The 16,427-nt window shown below is 48.0% G+C and overlaps 1 protein-coding gene across 1 annotated transcript in view; it reads right to left on the bottom strand.

Moving 5' to 3' along the window:
* The window catches only part of ITGA9 (integrin subunit alpha 9), a 347,247-nt gene extending 344,192 nt beyond the window's left edge, over positions 1–3,055 (bottom strand). The window contains exon 1 of the mRNA XM_043885509.1: positions 2,591–3,055. Within this exon, the coding sequence (XP_043741444.1) occupies positions 2,591–2,775 (185 nt within the window). The 5' untranslated portion in view covers positions 2,776–3,055. The remainder of the gene's footprint in view (positions 1–2,590) is intronic.
* Between the last annotated feature and the right edge of the window lie 13,372 nt (positions 3,056–16,427).

The following is a 16,427-nucleotide window of genomic DNA, read 5'->3' as shown; positions in this document are numbered from 1 at the left end:
ACAGGGACAAGAAGTCAGAAAAAAAGAGCAGGCTGTTGGGAGACTGGGATTGATATACATATACACTACTATGTGTAAAATAGGAAATTAATGAGAACCTACGGTACAGCATAGGGAACGCTACATAATACTCTGGTGACAGAAATGGGAAGGAAATACAAGAAAGAGGGGATATGTGTACATATATAACTGATTCACCTTGTGTACAGTGGAAAGTAACTCAACACTGCAAAGCAACTATACTCCAAGAGAATTTAATAAAAATAAGTCGTGGAGATGTAATTAATGTGCGGCACAGTGACTATAGTTAACAATATTGTATTGCATATTTAAAAGTTGCTAAGTCTTCAAAGTTCTCACGGCACACCAAGTTATAACTGTGTCTGATGACAGATGTTAGGATGAACTTATTGTGGTGACCATTTCATAAGATATATGTTTATCAAGTCATTATGCTATACCCCTGGAGTTAATGTTATGTGTGAATTACATCTCAATAACAATATAAAAAAAAAAAAAGAATAAGAAAAAAGGAGCAGCCCACTCAGTATAAGAAGCAGAGAGAAAGCTTTTGAGACCAGCAGCCTGGCTGTGATGAGGGGCTCCTATGAATCCCTGAAATATCTGCCCCACATCTCCACTGACACCAAAGCCACTAATCAGCATGACCCTCCATCCTTACCCCCTCTCTGCCACATACCCTGGGTCTTTTCCTGCACTTGCCAAATTTATTCACACCACACAGGCTTTCCTCATCCCCTTTTTTAAAAACAAAGCAGGCTGGGAACATCCCCAGTGGTCCAGTAGTTAAGTCTCTGTGCTTCCACTGCAGGGGGCCCAGGTTTGATCCCTGGCTGGGGACCTAGAGATCCTACATGCAGTGTGGCTTGGCCAAAAGACTTTTTAAAAAAAGCAGACTGAACTCTTTTTCCAGGTCTTGACTCCCCCTACTTGCTCTGAGTGAGGGCAGCTTCCACCTGTGGCCCGTCCAAGTCCAGGAGGCAGGGTCCTGGCAGCTCTCTGTACGTTAAAGGTCCTCCGGCATCAGTGATGCTTCAGCTTCCCCGCCTGCCCCTCCTCAGCAGCCCCCTGCCCTGACTAGTCCTATTTTTGACAGCCCTCCCCACAAGCTTTGTGCCAAGGTCACACAGTCCGTGAGCCTGGCCTCAGATCCTGGGATGTGTTCTCTACCTGCTCTGGCCCAGGCCACCTTCTCTACCAAATTCAAAGTCCACGGGGACATTGAGTACACGGGAGGACACAGAAAAGGTGTCAACCTGCTTTGCTGTCAAGGGGGGATTTGGCAATTGCAAGAAATGACAGTTGGCCTTAAACTCAGGAACTGGGGTAAACAGTAGGGAGGGAGATAGGGAACAGGGCAGAAGCTACACAAAGACCTTAGAAGCTGGTTCTCCTGGAGGCAGCTCTCCTAGAGATCATGATTGTTAAAGGGCTGGCAGGTCACAAAGTTCCCAATTTTCCAGGAATGCTCAGGACTTGAATCTACTAACCCTGCCAGTTCCATCAGGCTCTGTCCAATTCCAGGCAGAACTACGTGCTGAGCACAGAGGAGGTCTGACTTTGCCGTTCCAGCCTGCAATGCCTAAGGATGCTCACAATAAAACCAGTCCTGGACTAGCTGCCACCTAGGTCCCCACTGGGGAACTATCCATCCCCTAACTCTTTGAGGAGCGCCTGACCCCTCCTGTGACTGTTTTATTTGCTCTTACCAGGAGGAAAGGGCCAAGGAGAGACCAGCCTCCCTGGTGCTTCTCCTCTGGGGTTGGCCACTCAAGCTCTGCGCCCCTTTGCAGCTGGGGCCTAATGAGGACAGCTCCCACCCCTGGGGGCTCTCAGGGGGACCTTCAGGGGGCAGCTGTCCTCCTCGACCTCTACACAGGGCAGCCGCCTCCGCGTGCGGTGAGACCCAGGCCACCCCAGAAATCACTCACTAGCCAGCCCTCCCGGCCTTGTCACTGAGTGTCCTGGATCGTCTCCCTTCCCGACCGTCTCGGCTCCCTTCCCCAGATGGCCTGATGAGCCTGAGGACCACTCCAGTTGGCATCACCCCAGGCACACGGAGCCCACTCTCCCTCTCACTTCGCCGTTACACTGCTTCCAGCAAAAGCCGGCAGGAGAGGCTTAAACCTGGGGAGCGGCGGGTTGGGGGTAGGGGTGTCACCAAGAGTTCTCGAAACTGAGAAGTCTACCGGTCGCCCCGGAGAGGGACGTTCGAGATGCCGGCCCGGCCTCCGGAGCCCCGCGGAGGCAGAGGAACTAAGTTACTTCGCGACCCTGAGTTAAGCCGAGACTGCCTGGGAGGCCGAGGGGCAATCCCGGCGCTTCTCCCACCCGGAGAGGCGCCCGGTCCCTCCGCCTGGGGAGCCCACCGGGTCGACCGGGACCGGAGACCGTGCCTCCCTCGTCCCTTCTTTTCCTAGGCGGCCGGGCTGCGCGCAACGGAGACATTTAAATCGCCCCCTCGGGACGGCGGCGTGGAGAGGCCGGAAAGGCGGCGGCGGCCTGGGGGCTGCCGCGGGGCCGGGCCGGGCCGGGCTGCGGTCGGGATCCGGGCCGGGAGGGCACTCACCAGCGCGTGTTGTCGTGGAAGTGCTCCAGCACCGCGTAGCCGAAGAAGGACCCGGCAGGACCTTGGAAGCGCACTGGGCGCTGCGGGTCCAGGTTGTAGGCACCCGCGGGGGTCCCTGCAGCCACCAACGCCAGGAGCAGCGCGCGGAGCCCCCCGGCGCCCCTCTGCGCCGCCGAGCCGCCCATCCCCAGCTGGCCGCCGCCCTCCCCTGAGCCCCGCGAGCAGGGCGCCGAGCGCGCCGGCGGAGGGGCCGAGGGGTCCGCCGACGGCCGAGAGGCTCCTGGGGGCCGGAACTCTGCGCTCGGGCTCGGGCGGGACGCGGTGCCGGGCTGGGGGCGGTGGGCCGAGCGGGCGCCGTAGGAGAGCACGGGGGCGGCCCGGCGCGGCCGGCGTCCTCTGTCCAGCCGAGCAGTGTGCGCGCTCGAAGCGAGTGGGTCCCGGGCCGGGCGGCGCTGGACTGCAGAGAGGCGCGCCCGCGGGGTGGGCGGCCTGAGTGGCCGGCGGCGGAACGGCGCAGCAGCGCTCCCTGCGGGCCGCGAGCCCTGCACCACCTCGCGGGCCTCGGAGGAGCCCAGAGACCCGCCCCAGCGCCCAGGGTCCCCGGCGCGCCCTGGGCGCTGGGTCCTGAGGCCACCCTACTTGTAATTTGTGTTTTTACTCTTTATTTCTCGATATGTCTTTGTAGGAACCATTAATTTTATTAATTTTTTAAAGAACCCACTTTTAACTTTAATGATTTTATTTCTGTAACACATTCACTTTTCAATTTTAAAATTTTATTTATCAGTTTTTTATCTTTCTTTTCTTCTACTTTCTCTAGATTTGCAACATTTTTCTCTAGTACCATGAGATGAACGCTTAGATTTTTAGCCTTACTATTTTTCTTTTTCTAATATATAATTTGTAATATGCATTATATATAAAATATTATATATAATACATGTCACCAGGACCCAGAGACCCCACAGAGACTGAGCCAGAACTGTGTCTGAGTGTCTCCTGCAGAGGTACAGAGACTAGAGATCTCTTCAAGAAAATTACAGATAACGAGGGAATATTTCATGCAAAGATGGGCACAATAAAGGACAGAAATGGTATGGACCTAACAGAAGCAGAAGATATTAAGAAGAGGCGGCAAGAATACACAGAAGAACTATACAAAAAAGATCTTCATGACCCAGATAACCACGATGGTGTGATCACTCACCTAGAGCCAGACATCCTGGAATGTGAAGTCAAGTGGGCCTTAGGAAGCATCACTATAAACGCAGCTAGTGGAGGTGATGGAATTCCAGTCGAGCTATTTCAAATCCTGAAAGATGATGCTGTGAAAGTGCTGCACTCAATATGCCAGCAAATTTGGAAAACTCAGCAGTGGCCACAGGACTTGAAAAGGTCAGTTTCCATTCCAATCCCAAAGAAAGGCAATGCCAAAGAATGTTCAAACGACTGCACAATTGCACTCATCTCACACACTAGCAAAGTAATGCTCAAAATTCTCCAAGCCAGGCTTCAACAGTATGTAAACTGTAAACTTCCAGATGTTCCAGCTGGATTTCAAAAAGGCAGAGGAACCAGAGATCAAATTGCCAACATTTGTTGAATCATCGAAAAAGCGAGAGAGTTCCAGAAAAACATCTACTTCTGCTTTATTGACTATGCCAAAGCCTTTGACTGTGTGGATCACAATACACTGTGGGAAATTCTTAAAGAGATGGGAATACCAGATCACCTGACCTGCCTCCTGAGAAATCTGTGTGCAGGTCAAGAAGCAACAGTTAAAACTGAACATGTTTCAGACTGGTTCCAAATCGGAAAAGGAGTACGTCAAGGCTGTATATTGTCACCCTGCTTATTTAACTTATATGCAAAGTACATCATGAGAAATGCTGGACTGGATGAAGCACAAGCTGGAATCAAGGTTGCCAGGAGAAATATCAATAACCTCAAATATGCAGATGACACCACTGTTATGGCAGAAAGTGAAGAAGAACTAAAGAGCCTCTTGATGAACGTGAAAGAGGAGAGTGAAAAAGTTGGCTTAAAGCTCAACATTCAGAAAACTGAGATCATGGCATCCAGTCCCATCAGTTTATGGCAAATAGATGAGGAAACAATGGGAATAGTGACAGACTTTATTTTGGGGGGCTCCAAAATCACTGCAGATGGTGACTGCAGCCATGAAATTAAAAGACGCTTACTCCTTGGAAGAAAAGCTATGACCAACCTAGACAGCATATTAAAAAACAGAGACCTTACTTTGTCAACAAAGGTCTGTCTAGTCAAAGCTATGGTTTTTCCAGTAGTCATGTATGGATATGAGAGTTGGACCATAAAGAAACCTGAGCACCAAAGAATTGATGCCGTTGGAGAAGACTCCTGAGAGTCCCTTGGACTGCAAGGAGATCCAGCCAGTCAATCCTAAAGGAAATCAGTCCTGAATATTCATTGGAAGGACTGATGCTCAAGCTGAAACTCCAATACTGTGGCCACCTGATGCGAAGAACTGACCCTGATGCTGGGAAAGATTGAAGGTGGGAGGAAGAAGGGGATGACAGAGGATGAGATGGTTGGATGGCATCACCGACTCAATGGACACGAGTTTGGGTGAATTCTGGGAGTGGGTGATGGACCGGGAAGCCTGGCGTGCTGCAGTTCATGGGATCACAAAGAGTCAGACACAACTGAGCGACGAACTGAACTGATGATACGTGTGTATACACACACACTGAATTTCCCTGTGAGCACTGTTTGAGCTGTAATTCCACAAGTTCTAACATCTGAAAATATGACAGATGCAGGCTTTTGTTGTTGTTCAGTCCCTAAGTCCCGTACGACTCTTTGCCATCCCATGGACTATAGCCTGCCAGGCTCCTCTGTCCACATGCTCATAAAAAAAGGTATGAGGGAGTTCCCTGGTAGCCTAGTGGTTAGGATTCTGCGCTTCCACTACTATAGGCCAGGTTCAGTCCCTGGTCAGGGAACTAAGATCCAGTAAGCCACAGATCATGTCCCCCTGACAAAATAATAATAGAGATGAGGAAACTCAGGCACTGAGGATAAGTGATTTATCTGAGTGTCCCAGGATGAACAGCAAGGATTCAAAAAGCGGTCTGAGTGGGGAGGGGGCAGGGGTAATATGGGGGTGGAGAAGTGGGAGATGCAAACTATTAGATGTAAAATATGCCTAAGGATGTACTTTGCAACATGGAGAATATAGTCAGTATTTTATAATAACTGAAGTGTAACCTTTTAAAATTATACTAATTTTTAGATTTTGAAAAGAATGGAAATAATCGAGAAAATTGATAAAATATAAAACAAGTAAGCAATAAATAAAATTAATATTGCCACCCCCCCCCCCCCCCAGAAAAAAGAGGTCTGGATGTTTACCTGAAATGTTAGTGATGGTTACAGTTGAGACTGTGGGCTGTTCTTGCTGACTTCCGCATCATCTATCCATCTATCTTCCTACTTACCTATCCATCATCTATCTATCATTTTGTACTGCCTAAGTTGTCTACAGAGAGCCATAGTGGGATGCAGAAGATGCTCTATCCATAAAGTCAAATCATTCATCAAAGTAAAATCCTGTTAGAATAGCCTGGCCTCTGTTGAGGGGCCGAAACTCACTTGCACTCCCAGCGGAGGTGAAGGAGACCAGCCAACTTATGGAAGAAACATAGCCTCACCGAATTGTCAAAGGAGGGAGAGAAAGCAAAAGGGCCGAGATCATTCACAACCTGATAATCATTCTCTAAATGATTGATACTTGGCTTAATATGCTTCTTGATGTTAATTCTTCAAAAGTTGCCCGACCTTATTTTTTTATGTGAGACAAATTACACTTCCACATGGTTTTGAAATCCAGAAAGTTCATAGGAAGGGCAAGTACTATCACCAAACCTTCAACTATAATAGCAGGCAGAGATTTAAGCAAATACCTTCCCATTGAATTATTTCATATGCCAAAACTCCCACTGTTATTATCGGGTGCAATATTTCCAACCTGCTTCCATGCTCAAACAAATGTTTTTTTCCAGAGATCCAAATTTAGTGAAACTGCTTTAAGTAACAACCATCAGTGTTAGAACAGATAATGCCACGTTTTTAAAACACGTATTCAGTTCAGTTCAGTCACGTCCAACTCTTTGCGACCCCATGAAGTGCAGCACACCAGGCCTCCCTGTCCATCACCAACTCCCAGAATTCACCCAAACTCATGTCTATTGAGTTGGTGATGCCATCCAACCATCTTATCCTCTGTCATCCCCTTCTCCTCCTGCCCTCAATCTTTCCCAGCATCAGGGTCTTTTCAAATGAGTCAGCTCTTCGCATCAGGTGGCCAAAGTATTGGAGTTTTAGCTTCAACATCAGTCCTTCCAATGAACACCCAGGACTGATCTCCTTTAGGATGGACTGGTTGGATCTCCTTGCAGTCCAAGGGACTCTCAAGAGTCTTCTCCAACACCACAGTTCAAAAGCATCAATTCTTTGGCACTCAGCTTTCTTTAAACATGTCTTACCTCAACTTAAATATTAAGACTATCATGGCACTTGTCAAAACATAAAAATTTTCAAATGGTTATTTCTAGGTTGTGGTTTAGGGCAATGAGTAAGGAGCTCTGGTGCTTATAATCCCAGTGTGGTGGGTTGTTGGGTGTATGGCCTGTGGGCAGGGTGCCATGACAAAACCCCACGGACTGGGTGGCTTAAACAACAGCAATTAATTTTCTAACCGTTCTGAAGGCTGAAAGTCCAACCAACATCAAGTTGCCATCAGGGTTGGTGACTGGTGGGAGCTCTCCCCTTGGGTTGCAGCCAGCCACCTTCTTGCTGTCATACGACCTCTTCCTTATGTAAACGCGTGGAGAGACAGCCAGCTCTCTGATGGGTCTTCTTATAAGGGCACTAATCCTATCAGGGAGGGGCTCCACTCTTATGACCTCATTTAACTTCAGTTACTTCCTTACTTGGAATACAGTCACACTTGGGGGTTAGGACACACAAATTCTGGGGGGATGCATGCCTTCAGCCGTAACATCATAGAGGTCACCTAGAGAAGTTACTAAACCCTCCAAGCCTGTTTCCCTATTTGTAAACAGAGGATCACCAAGGTTGTTGTGGGGCTTCAGTGACATATGCCTTGGAAAGCACACTGCAGTGTGTTTGGCACGTGGGAAGCAAGTGATAAATGTTAGCAATTTAATATTATTATTATGCAATTTATTTTACTGTTAGAAATAGCTGTATTTGGAGTAAAACAGAAAAAAATTCAGAACACTGTTGTTAAAGCAGCTTCATGGTTAAGCGGGCAATTTCAGAGCCTCCTTTGGCTTAAAAGTTCAAGACCTCGGCTTCCCATGGCCTGGCAGCTATAACCGCACCCTCCTGTCAGTGGCCCACCCCAGCTGGGCTTCCTTCTCTACAGTCACTTTTGTAAATCATCAAATCTGCCTCGCACCAGCTTTCCAGATGTGAGCCACTAGTGGACGCTCCTGAAATATCCTCCTTAGTGATTTCCTGCAGCTGCTACCCACTGTTCTGAGGGTTTAAATGCAGTGTGTGCAATGCCCGTGTGTGTGTGTGTGCGCGCGCACACGCACACAGCTAAAAGATACCTTTCCTCTGTGCTCCTAAAAGCAGCCTTCCCTGATAGCTCAGTTGGTTAGAAAAAAAAAAAAAATCTGTCTGCAATGCAGGAGAACCCCGATTTCAATCCGTTTCATATTGTTATTAACTGCTTCCCTCACTAGAGTGCTCTCTGGAAGGGCTGGCTTCACTGGTTCAGCTCAAACACTTAGCAGCCTGCTAAGGAACCGGAGCTTAGAGGGGCGCTTCCTCTGATTCTTGTGGCATCACCGGAGGGTCTCAGTGGTACTCAGCTGGTAGCAGCTCGTCTAAAGGATCCAGCACACGTTCACTCACATGGCTGCTGCTTTGCTGGGAATGACTGGAAGTCTGAGCTTGGCTGGGACTGTCAACAGTGACACATGGCCTCTCCAACACGGACAGAACTGTCCAAAGTTTCATTTCTAAAAAAAATGGTCACGTGTTCCCCTCTGATGGTGGGACCTGGTGAACTTTCCCCAACATGCAAGCAGCGAAGATGCAAACCAAGTTGTCCTGACAACAATTGGCATATGTGGTCTGTACTGGTGGCCTTTCAAATACTGAGATTCTTCTACAGACATGAATGTTTCCCACAGGTTCCATTCAAGCTGGACAATAAAGCATCAGTTACAGTCTCTCCTCTAAACACAGGTCTCCAGGAACGAGACAAACGTGGTTTTGATCCATAATAAAGTTGGAAAATCAGAAGGGGTTTCCTTTTAGATAAGAAATCTTGAAAATCCCTGAAACATTAAGTCAGTCTAATCAGATTTTGAAAGGAATCCTACACTTAGGCACACATAGGAGAGGACTCTTGCTTAGAAGAGGAGATTGGGCAGTGGTTCCAATGATGTTCAAAATCTGAAGGTACCGGAATGCAGGAAAGCAGCAGCTCGGAGCTCCCAGTGGGGCATGAACACCAGAGTAGGAGCGGTCGGGTCAGGATGCCCTGTCCTGTCCTCACTGCCCCTGGGGCTAGGCAGCAGCAGCAGAGCCGTCTGCTTCAATGTGGGACCGAGAAGGGTGAGTCTTTAGACTGCCTCCCAGCGGACTGGATGTACCAGGGACGCCGGAGGAGCGCCTGCCCCCGAGAGAGCGCCCTCTGGTGGCACTGTGTTGACTCTCACTCCTCATCCTGGAGGGGTGGGCACAACAGGCCAAAGACCAATCAACAGCGGTCCTCAAATATGACCCCTCACTAAGCATCAAATGCAAGAAAGACGTCGCTCTCTTACTGTAACGATTATGCTGAGGAAACAAAGCTCACAGACTGGACTGAACTGAATAACTGCTCTTCTCAAGGAGATGCAAGATTACCATGTTGCAAAAATGATGACTGATTTGATTTTTACTTTAAATATTCGATCATTGAAAAAAATTCAACATATAGACTGAATAGTAGAATAGGTTGCCAAAGAGTAAATCTATGAGTTGTAAGATCAAACCAAGAATTCTTCTAGAAGGTACCTAAGGTTTTAAATATGAAACAGAAGTTAAGAAATGTGGCATGTAAATTGGACTTCAGTGGATAAGCAAGACCCTACTGCAGAGCACTGGGAACTATATCCAATATCCTGTAATAAACCACAATGGAAAAGAATATGAAAAAGAATGTATAACTAAGTCACTTTTCTGTACACAGAGCAGAAATTAACACAACATTGTGTATCAACTTCAACATAATAAATTTTAAAGTAAATAAATAAATTGAACTTCACCAGAGTTAAGTTCTGTTCTTCAGAAGATATTATTAGGAGAATGAAAATACAAGCCCGAACTTGTAGAAAGTCTTTGCAAAGCAGATAACTAGTAAAAGACTTGTATCAATAAGTATTAAAGAACTCTCAAAACTCAGTGATATGAAACAGCTCAAAAACATACAAATCATTTGAAGACTTAACTAAAAAAGATATACAGATTGTAAACAAGCACATGAAAACATACTCAATATTATTAGTCATCAGGGAAAGGCGAAAACCGTAAGAATATCTGTTATCATGACGATATTAAGAGGGCAAACATTTAAGGCTGAGTATACCAAGTGCTGATGAGGAAGAACCAGAACTCTCATATACTGCTGCTGGAAATGCAAGATGGTGCAACCAACCTGAGAAACAGTTTAACAGTTTCTTTAGAAGTTAAACCTATACCTACCCTATGGCCTAGCCCTTCCACTCTGAGGTATTTATCCAAGAGAAAATAAAGCCTATGTCATACAAAGACTTGACCACAAATGTAATCACTGCATGTACAAATACACACACACAGTGTCTCTCAAGTTTATGTGGCCGTGACCCCGCTTGCCTGCTCACCTGTTACCCAGTTTGCAGAACCACAGCATATGCAATGAGACCGACCTAGGACCCATCCTAGCTCAGCTCTCATACTAGCTGTGTGCCCTTCGGTAAAGTGATTTGCACTTTTAAAACCTCAATTTTCTCATCTATAAAATGGAGCTGGGGTCAGGACTAAAGTAGCAAGTGTCAAACATCCACCACATTATACTGTCTTAAAAAACTTTCCCAACCCAGAGATTGAACCCACGTCTCCTGCATTGCAGGCAGATTCTTTACCATCTGAGCCACGAGGGAAACACCCTACTCCCAAAAAAAAACCTTAATCCATTTATCATCCCGGAAATCAAACCAATCATATTGATAGTTTCCCCAAATGCACTGGCTTTATTTGGAATTAGAGAAACTAGCATTCAGTCATCTTGAGTCCAAAGGTCCAAGAGGAGAGACATCGAAGTGCTTAGCACTGACTGCCCTGCAGGCCCATCTGCTCTGCATTAGCTGGTTTTCCTATGTTTATTATTCCTGGTGTTAAATCTCCTCCAATTCTTGTGTGAAAAGTTCGGACGCACAATAACCTCTTTATCACATTTTCAAAATCTGGGCCTGTCCTGGAAAGTTTACACCTTTTTCTTGTTGCCATTGTTTTCATGTGGATTTGGGTTTCTGAAAAAAGGCACTTGGAACACTTTACTGGAAACCGTTCTGTGTAAGCGGGATGCAGACAAACATCAGTCGAAGAACGAAAATGAGATGTCAGAGGAGTTACAACCACAGCGTGAGGCCTCTGTGCTGCTCCTCAGCTGTGGCTTCGCAAGGAAGACCCGGGGCCGAAGCTGGTGGTCAGAGGTCTACGGCTGACAGCCCCCTCCCTCAGCCTCTCTCCTTTGGGAGTAGAAACTGAATTATACCAAAAAGGGAAACAGAAACATGCCAGTGTTAGGATACGGAATAAAAAAGCACAGTGAACTGTGTAAAAATATGTAGAACACAACAATACTGGGGACCGTTCACTGAGCACTATCTGTCTGCCACGCTTCGTTCACTAAGTGCTATTTAAACCTCACAATAAGCCTATGAGTTAGGCACAGAATTTCTGAGGGCTCTGAGGCACCAGTGACAGAAGATTCACCTCAAGCTGACTCGCAATATAAAGGGATATTTACTGGGTATGTCCGTTAAAAATCCTGACTGAGTTCTGGCATCAAGTGAGACTCGATTCAGCAACTGCAAAGGATATCCCCATGGCCTCAGATTTCTCCTTTTCCTCCCTGCCTTTTCTTCTTGGCTTTCTCTTTGGAATTTGTGCAGTCAACCCAGAAATTCCAGGATTTCCCATGATGGCAAAATGAGAGATCAAAACTCCTGTGACAGAAATGAAGAATCCCTCTGATGGGAGCAGTTAGTAGACTGGACATGACTGAGGAAAGATCCTCTGAGCTGGAGAATATGTCAATAGAAACTTCTCAAATTAAAAATTCCAAAGGGGGATAAAAAAAAAAAACTGGAGGGAAAAAAGGGAACAGAACAACCAGAGCTATAAGACAAGTATAAAATGTGTCACATACATAGAATGGAAGTATCGAAAGAAGCAGAGAGAGAGAGAGAAAGGAACAGAAGAAAAATTTAAAGTAATAATGAAATTGCCCCCAAATTAATGTCAGACAGCAAACCACAGATCCAGGAAGATCAGAGAACACCAAGAAGGAAAAATGCCAAAAGAGAGAACGAAAGGGAGAGAAGACAGGAGGGAGGGAAGAAGGAAGGAGAAAGAGAAAGAAGTCTCTGGGAGCAGGCTGAGGTGCAGAGACAGCCAGGGCTTGCCTATACACTGACTGGAGATCAGTTCAATAAAGTGTACACCTTAAGAAAAAAAGAAAGCAAGAAAAAAAAAGAAACCTTACACATCTGTGCCTGCTAAGTCGCTTCAGTCATGTCTGACTCTGGGCGGCCCTATGGACCAGAGTCTACCAGGCTCCTCTGTCCATGGGGTTCTCCAGACAGGAATACTGGAGGGGGTTGCTGGGCCCTCCTCCAGGGGATCTTCCCAACCCAGGGATCCAACCTGTGTCTCTGTGTCTCCTGCATTGTCGGGCAGGTTCTTTACCACCAGCGCCACCTGGGAAGCCCTCCCTACATCCAGACGTATCGTATTCAAACTGCAGAAAACTCAAAGATAAAGAAATAGATGAGTCCACTATCAGAGTTGGAGACTTTAGCACCCCTCCATCAGAAACGGACAGACTCAGCAGGCAGACAACCAGTAAGGACGTGGCTGAACTCCACGGCACCAAGAGCCAATTCCAAAAGGGAGACCTGGACAACAGGAGACCCGGAGCAGGCAGAACGTTCCATGAGTGGGCCCCTGGGTCTGCCCCTTGGGAAAGGCTGCCTCAACAGCTTTCTGGGCCCATGGCCCCACACTCTGGGGGAGGTCCCTTCCGTGTTGTCCTTGGCCACACCTAAGCTGGGCACGGAGGCTCTGCACTCCCTGGGGCTACACCAGCTCACAAACCCTGTGCCACCTCCGAGACTCTCTCGATGACATCCTTCACCCACAGTTCTAGGAATCCACCCTAAAACATCCTTCCAAATGACAAAACACAAGATCAAAACACAAAGCATATACATAAGGTCTGCAGCCCTATTTGCAATAGCAGCTCAACTGGAAAGAACTCAAATGTTTGTCAGTAGGGGTCTGGTTGAATAAATTACATCCATGCAATGAAATTCTGATGTAGCTGTAAAAAGAATGAGGAAGTTTTCTGTGCACTGGAGTGATCTACATGATACATTGTTCAGTGGAAAAAACACACACACAAGATAGAGAACAATGCATATAGTATGCCAACTTTGGTGTAAGAAAAAGGGCGAAATACATATATGTGCCTATTTTTGCCAGAAGAAACAATGAAAAATGGGGGTCAAGTGTCAGAAGGGAAATGAGATTTCTCTAAGGATACCTCTTAATACTGTTTTGACTTTGAACTGCATAAACATTTAACATATTCGAAAATAAAGTTACATCATAAAGGAAAAAATGCAAACCCCCAAACCAAAGGGAGAGATCTAAGGATCCAGTGACCGTTAGGAGCTGGTGAGGAGAGAGGGAAGCCTTTAACTGATATGGGGGTGACGTAGCAGGAGCAGGTCTGGGGGATCAGGACTCAGTCTGGGACAGGCCAAGGTCGAGCTGCAATTAGACAACCAAGCAGAGACGTTGCACGGGCAGTTGAGAGAGTCTGGAGACCAGGGAGGAGATATAAAGTGAGCGCCAATGGCACGCAGCGGGTGTTTAAAGCCAGGAGACAGGATGAGATCACCGAGGGGATGCAGATAAGAGAGAAGAAAGGCCTGGAGCCTGAACCCCAGGGCCCTAGGTCGTCAGTGGTCAGGGAAGATGAGGATGTCCTGGCCAGCGAATCGGGAGGTGAAGTGGATTCCAAATGAGGGGAGAGTTTCCTGGAAGAGAAAGGGGCCATGTGTTTGAATCAGATGAGACCCAGCGTGACCACCTGCCTGAGCAAGGGTCCTGGCCAAGGGCAGTTTCCAGAGAGGAGTTCAACAGGAATGGAGGCAAAGATGTCAGGGACAGTGAGTGTCTCTTTTTAAAGTCTTTTCTCTAAAGAGGCAGGGAGCAATGGGGTGATAGGTGGGGGGAAGATGTGGAATCCCAGAGCTTTGCCTTTGGAGGCAGGAGCGGGAGAGCCTATTTGGGAGCTGCTAGTGAGGGGACGGCACAATGGCCAGAGAGAGGGTGTAATAATATAACCTCTACCAGGAGGGAAGTGTTCCACAAGGAGGACCAGCCTCTGGCTCTGCCCGTAAATGGCCACAGACCTGTGAGTGGCTCCTGTCTCCCAGGGACAATCAAAGCGAAACCACCTCCATCAATCAGCGCCTGGATTAGATATGAACGGCGGAAGCCTCGCCAACCGCTCCAGCTCTCAGAGCTTCCTGGGAAGATCAGGAGGCTCTTGAGCCCCCGTGTGACTCTGAGAGCTTCCGCCAAGCCTCTCTGCAAGCAGTCACATCGTTCACACACAGCCGTCCAGGGTCAGAGGACAGGGGACCCCCACAGAAGCCATCACCACTGGCAGCCAGAGCACCACACCCAGGACCCAGACAAAACCAGAGATGGGAAGGCCCGGGGATGAAGAAGCATCTCTCCCTCTTTCTTCACCGCTGTGCCGTCTGCACGCTGGCCTGACCCGGTGACTGGCCTGAACCATCAGAAGGTGGTGGAAGCAACAGCATGCAGGAAGGAGCTGGGCCTCATGGAGGTCTGTGGGCGGCTACTGCCCCCAGCCCTCTGCTGCGCTGCCCGTGAACAAGCACGTGCTCCCTGCTGGACTCGGGGTGACCACGCAGCAGAGACCAGACAGCCTGGCCCCGGGACCAGCTTATCTCAGCAGACACAGAGCTGACTCCAGGTGCACGCGTGAGCCCTGCTGAGATGGGAAGAACGTCCACCAGATACGGCCCAAAGGGCCGATCCACAAACATCAACTGACACATCCAACTGACGTCCACTGGTGACCTAGGAGAATTCAGTCACTGTTGGTTTATAGAACATCTTCGGTGAGGAATTATTCAATGAGACTTTAAACATCTAGGCACAACAGAGTGTGGGCTGAGGCAAGGCGTGGGAATGAAGGCAAAGGCCTGAGGGAAGGAACGGCATGGGTAGGGTGGACCCCGAAAGTGCACAATGCAGGATGGCACAGCTGGGCAGCCCTAGACCAGGCCTGTGACCCTACACCTCCGCCCGCCAGCCTGACACATACAGGCCTCAAGGAGGTAGATCCCTGGGCTCACATGACAAGTACAACCCCAGATCACCCCTCCTCAAGAGGTCATAAGGCCCTGTCCACCATAGTCTGGCCAGTATTCTCCTGCAGTGTAGAAGCTCTGATGAGGAACAAGGTAGACCTTCAAGCCAGTCATCCCAGGGGCACCCTGCTGTCAACACAGGCTGAAAAAAAGCTGCAGGAGAATCACAGAGGAGAACAAGGGTTTCACTTAAATCAAGAAGGCAAAAGGAGGGCTTCCTTGGTCGCCCAGTGGTTAAGAATACACCTTGCAATACAAGGGACACTGGTTCAATCCCTGGTCGGGGAAGATCCCACATGCCTTGGGGCAACTAAGTCCCAGCACCACGACTACTGTGACTGCTCTCTGGAGCCTTCGAGCCACAGCTACTGAGCCTTCACATCCTAAAGCCTGAGCACCGCAACCCCCTGTTTGCTGCAACTAGAGAAAGCCCAAGAACAGCAATGAAGACCCAGCACAGACATACATAAGTACTGGGGGGAAAAAAGCAGGCAAAATGAGACTTCAGAGCTGAGATGGAGGATATTGAGGACTGTGCTAATGATTTAGCGTGAATTTGAAAAGGCCCAGGTTTGGAAGGTTTGAAATCATTGAGTCCAGGGTTCAGATCCTGCCTTCTAGATTACTGGCCTACAGTTTTCTGACATAGACAGTGACCCAGTTTCCTTACTTCTGGCTGTTATGAAAGTTAAAGAAAATAAGGCATGCAAACATGTACAGTGAGTCAGCCAGGGCCAATTCATCTCCATCCTCTTGTTCTGAAACCTGAACTCTCAACCACCGCTTCTGATGAGCAAACATGTTTCAACAACCATCATATCTGCTCTGTCTGCTGAGGGCACTCTCTCTCCTCGCCCTCCCCACCCCATCTCCAGTTATGCAATTCTAGCATATTCCATCACTCCCAAGGAAAGAACCCAACTGTATATCATCCATCACAAGATCACGAGGCAGGCATCTGACATTTTCTGATCCTTGTGCATTTTCTTGTTTAAGCGTCTATCCTTGTCACGGCTCAATAAAGCTCAGTTTCAACTTTTAAAACAACTAAGTCAGTCAGTTCAGTCGCTCAGTTATGTCCAATTCTTTGTGACCCC

This window comes from Cervus elaphus, chromosome 24 (genome assembly GCF_910594005.1).
Source record: "Cervus elaphus chromosome 24, mCerEla1.1, whole genome shotgun sequence".
Taxonomy (NCBI): domain Eukaryota; kingdom Metazoa; phylum Chordata; class Mammalia; order Artiodactyla; family Cervidae; genus Cervus; species Cervus elaphus.
Note: the sequence above shows the minus strand (reverse complement) of the source record. Positions and strands in the feature narration are given on the sequence as shown.